This window comes from Lactuca virosa, chromosome 5 (genome assembly GCF_052849685.1).
Source record: "Lactuca virosa cultivar CGN04683 chromosome 5, Lactuca_virosa_CGN04683_v6, whole genome shotgun sequence".
NCBI classification, from domain to species: Eukaryota; Viridiplantae; Streptophyta; class Magnoliopsida; order Asterales; family Asteraceae; genus Lactuca; species Lactuca virosa.
The window spans coordinates 72,488,070-72,495,968 of record NC_136430.1 but is presented as its reverse complement, the minus strand read 5'-3'; the positions used below and the strand labels follow the sequence as shown (position 1 = coordinate 72,495,968).

General features: G+C 31.2%; 1 protein-coding gene across 1 annotated transcript; it reads left to right on the top strand.

The window, feature by feature from the left end:
* Positions 1-5,601: 5,601 nt before the first annotated feature.
* On the top strand, positions 5,602-7,287 carry LOC145117741 (Mitochondrial transcription termination factor family protein). The gene has a single exon (XM_079054050.1). The coding sequence runs from the start codon at positions 5,704-5,706 to the stop codon at positions 7,009-7,011; it is 1,308 nt and encodes a 435-aa protein (XP_078910176.1). The 5' UTR covers positions 5,602-5,703; the 3' UTR covers positions 7,012-7,287.
* Positions 7,288-7,899: the final 612 nt, after the last annotated feature.

The window sequence follows — 7,899 nt, the reverse complement described above, 5'->3', positions numbered from 1 at the left end:
AAAAAAAAATAACATTTAGTGGCATACATTTTTAATGGCATATCTTTTTTATGCCACTATAGTACATTTTTAATGACACATTTTATATGCCACTATAAAGTTAATAGATTTAATGGCATTTAATAATTTGTGTCACTAATATTAACATTTATTAATGACATAAAAAAATTAAAAATGCCACTAAAAGCTCTATATTTTGGTCATATATTCTTTTATATTTTATATACCACTAAAAAATTATTATGTGATTTTACGGTTTTGTGCCACTAAAAAGATTTGAGTTTCCTTAATTATTCCCTGCTCCAAAATAAATCAACGTTTATTTCTAAAAACCAAGAAATTTGAACACGCCCCCCATTTCTTATACCCTAATCGATCGAATTTCACATCTCCAAGCATCATACATCCCGCTGATGGTGAGTTTGCAAAAATCGAATAGTTGATTTCATTGGATCCTTATCTAGATTATGATCAGCAAAATCCAAATCAAAATCCATAAGATTAGATCTAGTGCTCTTTATTGTGTTATTACTCTTCTCCAAAACAACACAAAGCTACGATCGAGGAAGATGAACCAATTATTATGCAGAATTCCCCTTTTATCTCCCATTGCAGGGGTTTTAATCTCGAAGCCTTCTACAAATACCTCTTCAGTGCTTCTACTCTTGTTTTATCTCCATTTGGTTCGGTAATCATACTTTAATTTAATTTTCATCCGATTTCATCCTTTTTTATGCACATTGCTAAATTATTGTTTGAATTTCTACGGTTGAGAAGTTTTTCTCTCAGTTGACTTTGAATATAGTCATGAAACGCATTATCTTGCTTCTAATTTTTCCACGATTGTCAAAATATGACTCGATAACGATTATTGTGGAAGTTTTAGCTTATCTTTTGATAAACTCTTACTTTTAATATTGATAGATGACTTCCAAATCATAGGTTCTCTTCCCAATTGAGTATTCTGAATCCAGATAGTGTTACTAGTGATCACTTGGAGTTTTCTCTCTGGGCAGGCGTTCATGGCATCACTTCTCAAGTTAGTGGTGTTCTTTCCACACGAGTAAGTTTGGTTGATTGGTTTCCCTTACTGATTCATGAGAGTTGATTACTTAAGTTTGCATCAGTTTTGGATTAGTGTTTGTTTAACCAGGTGATAATTGTATCTTGTAGTCTTTGTTATATGTTGGTGGATAGGGGAAATGGGCGATTCCAACTGCTGCATCTATGAATTGGTCCTCAAAGATGGAATTAGGTATCTAAGTAAAACCTTTTTGTCAAAATTTGGGCGATAAAAAGTAAGAATTGTGTGCTTGAGGTTATTGGGCTATTTTGTAACTTTAGATTATGGGTGTTGAATATTTATAAGAGAAAAAGGAACTCGATTAATATTTGCCAAAATGTATATCTATATTAGTATATAGTTATTTTGAATATAAGTATATAACAATATAATAACATGTAATAGCAAAGGGAGAAGCTCATGGAATAGAGCAAAATCAACACTAGGAATAGCACACTTTTTAATCATCTTTTTTATACCAACTTTAGGGAAATGGATGCTTGTAGGGGAGGCATGTTTTCTTTTTCTTTCTTTTTATTTTATTTTCTTGGAATATAATTTGTTGATTTTTTTAACAGGTCTCAAACTACTAAAGGTATTTGGAAAACAAGATGTCCTGTTATTAACCTTGCAACATTGTAATGGATCTTAAGGCTAATGATGGATGAGAGTGAGGATATGTTGTTTTAAAAATTTATGTTCTTTTTTATTGCTATTTTCTTGAATAAGTTTCATTGTGCTTTAGTTTTTTTTTTTTAACATTATGTTATTTCTTCAGGATAATACCGTGTTGAAAAAACAAAGTGTGTTTTTTGCGCTTGTTGTTTCAGATATAGTGCTTATAAACATGTATATTTTCCTTTTTCTTTTCTTGTAGACTGAAGTTATTTATTAAATAAGTTTGTGTTACACAGGTGGTGTTATTGGGTGTGAGCAGGCTGCAAATAAACCTCTTTTGAAACTTCTGAACACTGTTTTCCAGATAAGTTTTTTGCACCTATATATTTTAGTTTTATTACTTTTATACATTATTTATGATTTGTTTATTGATCTTGTGGTTCATGTTTTTCAGGTTGCGGTTGTTTAGTCCATGTAATACAACTTAAATGTTTTACGCAATAAAAAATGGGTAATTTTGTCTCTTTTATCTTACTTCTGTATACATGTATTTTATATAATCTGATGCAAGTATTCTTTTTCCCTTTTATTTATATGTAGACACCTGTTGAAAATCTAGAGCTTGTCTTGAGGGAAGATATCCAGAAGGTATCTTTTTGCTTTCCGTATATATTATGTTCCTAAGCCATAAGCCACAAACACACAGCCTGAGTGAATTTTTCAATGTAAGATGCAAAATATAGCGTTTCAAAATTTCAATAATCTTTTTCTTTTGTATATTTACTCTTTTTTCTTATATAAAACAATTTCATATCTACAATATCATAACTTATCACTTGCATGACTAAGTTCAAGTTGTTGCACTATCTAGTTATGAAGAAAAGGAAGAACGGTTTAAAGAGTATGTATGCATCTTTTAAAAATATTTACAATTATACCCTTTTGAGATACAAATTATACTAGTTATTTATTTTTTTCTTTGAAGGTGGCTGATTTGAGGCAAAGGTTCTTACATTCTATTTCCCTTGGTTGTCTAGCAAGTGATAGGCGAGGAGTAGTTCCTTCTTTTGGTTTTTCCTTCAAGTTGTAGACTCTTTTTATAAAATATGACATTCTGTAAAAAGATTAAAAGCTTTTGTCAAATTTTCTGGTGATGCTGGCAACTGTAAGATGTGAAGAAATTGCTAACGAGAGATATTCTTCGTTTTCCACAAATGAGGTACGTATTTTGGTAACGAATTATTTTTAAACGTTATTTTTTAGATATTTAAGTTAAATAAATTTTACAATCTAGTTATGTGTTTGGCTTTGGAAAGAAGCTTAGTTTAAAAACAGTTGGACTGTCATGTTTTTGTCACACTTTCAAAGTGATAGCAACATAATTTAGAAGTAGGTTGCTATACTATCAAAGTATATCAATCTACTTTGAAAGTATATTGCTACTACTTTGAAAATGGGACAAAAACATTAGGAATGTCATGTTTTTTTTTTTTTTGTCATTCTTTCAAAGTAATCTAGTTATGCTTTCTTTCGGTTCATTCATACAAAAGTAGTAGAAGGTATGGAGAGTTAGAGACTAATGGTATATATGGTAAGGTGGATATTTTGGTAATTTTTTGAACAATAGCATTATAATAAACTAGTAGTAGTAGTGACCTACATTTTTATTAATTTATTTCAAATGCCATGTAGCACTTCTATAGTTCCATGCAACTCTAATTCAGTCAACCACCGAGATTGCCTTCTGAATGTCTCCATAATGATGGTAGTAAGTTTTATGTGCTTTTGTCTTCTGTTTGTAAGATGTTCTTATAGACATGGTTTATTTGTTCTTAATGCTAAATTATTTATTTCTAAACTATGAATTATGTAACGATATTTTGAATTGTCTTTGTTTTTGGACAGGAAATTACTAATATTGATTTTAGAGTATGAGATAACATGATTTTATTCAACCTAACATGGAGTTTGGGGAAGTTCATATGCAATTAAGTTTCAAGTTTATTTATTTGTTTATTATTATTTGTTTACTTTTGTTATTTACTTTATGTTAATCATGTATTTGGTTTCACATTTATACATATTTGATATTTACTTAGATATTTGATTCAATAAGATTAAAACCATTGATGAAAAACAATAACATTTTTATTTTTGTCTATGTGCTACAATTTAATTATTTATTTTATTGTATATTATCGATAAAAAATATAGATATAAATAGCCTAAATTCTAGAATCTCGTTAGTATTTATCGGTGCAAAATGTGTCATAAAATAATTTTTTGTATTTGTGGCAAATAAAAAGTGCCACTAAAATCAAAAAATGTGTAACTTAATATAGAATGAATTCTTGAATCAAATGAGCATTCAATGGCACAAAAAATGTGCCACAAAAACTTTTCTTCTATTCTGACAAATAAAAAAGTGTCACTAAAAATCCAAATTTCTGCAACGGCAAAAATAAAATGTGTCACTAAAAGGTTTTAGTGGGAGCGTTTCTAGTGGCACTTATTATGTGTGCCGCGGATTCTTTGACATGCCTTTAGTGACATTTTTTTGGGGTTTTAGTGACACTTTTTGTGTGCCACTAAATGACATATTTTTTTGTAGTGTGACCTGTGGTAGCCGGTCAAAGGGTTATGGTGAACACAAACAACAAGTTCGATGGTATATTGAGTACAAAAAAAAGGAAAGGGACCAAATGAGAATAAATGCAACAGCTGGTTGCCCTCCTGATTAATTTTCCCTTTACTCATTTACAACAAATCTCACGTCATCTCCTACTGATATTAATGACTTTATGATATTCATTCTTGCTTCTCTTCAAAACATAACTCACGAAAGAACATTATTCATACATGTACAACTTTGTAATGCACTTGAATATTTATTAGGGGAATCTTGACTAAGCAGATGCATTTCATGACTGTATTTACATTTCCAATCAAATGATTTATCGTATCATGGATTCTAGACAAGTCTACAAACGAGTGGAATCACAAGTGCTGTGATTTTTGAGTTTACTTAGCTTTAAGATCGAATTCATGGGATAAGATACAACATCAATATGTACAATATCATGCTGCTTTTGTAGACACATCACCATAATATACCTTGAGGTAAACGTTTATGCTGATAAATATACCTCTCATACACAGTCATATCCTTTTGCAGAGAGGTGTTGACAGCTAACTACAGTAAGCATATCATAGACCATGTTTTAACGAGGTTACCCATTTGAAACGCTCTTCATATACGTTATAGCCAAAGAAGGTTGCAGTCTTTGATAACTTTGCAACTTTAATTTCATTTAACTTTTCGGGGAAAATGACTCAGGAGGGTAACCAACTGTTGAGTTCGTTCTCATTTGGTCCCTTTTTTTGTACTCAATATATCATCTAACTTGTTGTTTGTGTTCACCATAACCCTTTGACCGACTATCACAGGTCAAAAGGGTTATGGTGAATGCAAACAACAAGTTCGATGGTATATTGAATACAAAAAAAAAAAAAAAATAGACCAAATGAGTACAAACGTAAAAGTTAATTACCCTCAAGAGTCATTTTCCCTTTTTTGTTAAGATGGAGGGAAAGAGAAATAGGGTGGGTGGGCCCTTTTTTATGTTTTTGTTTTAAGTTAAAAAAATATAAAGTAAGTTAGTTTATGTATTTCAGTAATTAAAGATAATGAAAAGTATAAATTATAAGGACATAATCGTCTTTTTAAGTATATAGGGACCACAAACAATAAAAAAAATCCAATTTTGAACCACTGCACCACTAAAACTTTTTGGATCAAAATCACATAATTTTATCTACCAGAAGGAATTTTTACAATTTTCTCCTTCAAAAATAAATTTTAGATAGGCAAAATAAAATGTAAACTTTTTAGGTTTATGTGCAGGGACCAAGTTCAACCTCTCCGAAATTTAAAAGTTATATGTACAATGTAATTGGTGGGAGAAACATCAAAGATCTCCCTTGCTTCAACTTATGCGAGCATGAAGTGATATGCTGTAGCAATGGCGTTTAAAATCCTTACCAGAACCCTCGTTCTACCAAAATCCATCAAACAAATCCGAAGTCAAATCCCTAATTTTTCTACATCAATCTGCAGCAACACGACTCCTCTTTCAAATATTTTCGAAAGGTACGGTTTCCCACCTTCTAATCTTCATACTTTTTTCACAAAGAACCGATTTTTGCTCGATTCCAACGTTCCCAATGTCGAAATGTCCTTGAAAATCATATCATCCTTCTCTTCTTCCAAGAATTTTGTTGTCTCAATGGTAAATAACTGTCCTAGGGTTTTAGAACTCGATTTTCTCAAGAAATGGGAAATGGGTATTTCCAAATTAGGGTTTTCAGACAACAGTAGTCTGACAATGAACATCCTTGAAGTTTCCAGGAAATTCGATTTATACCCAGATGATGTTTTACAATGTATGGAGTGTTTGCGGGGTTTTCGGTTTACCCCTGCTACCATAACTAGGATTTTAGAGGAACTTCCAATGATAATCACCATGAACGAAGAAAATATTTGGGGTAAAATCGAATTCTTATTAGGAATTGGAATCCACAGGAGTAAAATAGACTCCATAATCCAAACTTATCCATGTATTTTAGGATTTGGGGTGGAGAACAAGTTGAAGCCTTTAATCTCTGAGTTTACTGAAATGGGGTTTAAACCTAATGACATTAGAGAAGAAATCATGAGAAACCCCAAAATCCTTCAATCAGAAGTGGGGGAGCTTTCGAAATGTCTGAGAATGTTAAACAGTTTAAAATGTAGAGTCCCAATTAAAGAAAAGATTTTTAGCGACGGTGTATTTAGGGCGTCATATAAAGTTAAGTTAAGAATCGATTGCTTACACAAACACGGGTTGATATATAAAGATGCATTTAGCATATTATGGAGAGAGCCGAGGGTGATATTATACGAATTAGATGAGATTAATAAAAAGATTGAGTTTTTGATAAATACGATGAAGTTTGATGTTGTTTGTTTGGTTGAGGTTCCGGAGTATTTGGGGGTAAATTTTGAGAAACAGATTGTGCCTCGTTATAATGTGATTGAGCATTTGAGATTGAGAGGTGGAATTGGTGATGAAGTAGGATTGAGGAGTTTGGTTAAGTTTAGTAGGTTAAGATTTTATAATCTTTATGTGAAGCCGTATCCAGAATGTGAGATGATTTATGGGAGGTTTGTGGATGTTAAGGTTAGGAAGGGATGTCCGGAAGGAATGTGGAAGCTTTTTAAACCACAGAAGTATCCAGAATCAGAAGAAGATTTGAAGAACATGAAGTCATTTATGGAACAACTGCGATAATAGAGAAAATCATTTGATTTTGCTGATGCATTTTGGAAACCTGGGATGCATAATCTTGTAAATTCAGTCACACAAAGGTATTGATATGTATAATTGTGTTTGGAAAAGCTTTATATGGCTTTTTTTGTGATGAGTATGAGGAGGGTATTTATGTCTTTTGCACATTCCTACCTTACCTTGTTCCATTTTTGTGAATTGCACTGATAATCAAGTTTCACGACCCCATTGTTCATGCCGATTGTAGATTTCAAGTGCAGGTTTGCAATGGTTTATTATCCTTCTTTTGCTCTTTGCAAATTGCAATATGAATAACTTTTCTTCTTATGGTTCACTTCTCAGAAGTGTTTTACTTGAACTTTGTCTGTGACTTGTTGAGAATGTCATGTTAAAAATGTTGAAGCTATAAAAACTCAATTTGCCCAAATAAAAGAGGTTATAATAAATTACTTGAAGTAATTATTGATGGAAAAATGTACATGAATGTTCAATTTTTGGTAAATTTCGAACAAATATATTTCAAGTTTTGTATCACATGAAATATTATATAGAATTGCAAATAATATTGGCGTTATCCTAAATTCTTGAAAAACATATTTCTTGTAGAAAGAAAAACATTTTGATGAGATTCTAAATACAGAAAGAGAACGATGTTCTATAAAACATAAAACAGGTGAGGCATTCTGGTTTTTTTTTTTTTTTTGGATGTTTTGGTGGGTCAAAATAAATTTCTTTGTTTGATGTAGAATAAAAAGATTGCGTTTGAATCTTGAATCCGCATCAACAATTGTTGAAGAAATCAATATTTATGGAAATTATTTATACACAAATTTTGCAACGAGAAATTAAATATCCTCTTATTTTTCTACCCATATAAATTGGTAATGAGGG

Excerpts from the sequence above, each read along its gene's own strand:
- LOC145117741 (XM_079054050.1), top strand. The coding sequence starts at position 5,704 with ATGGCGTTTAAAATCCTTACCAGAACCCTCGTTCTACCAAAATCCATC.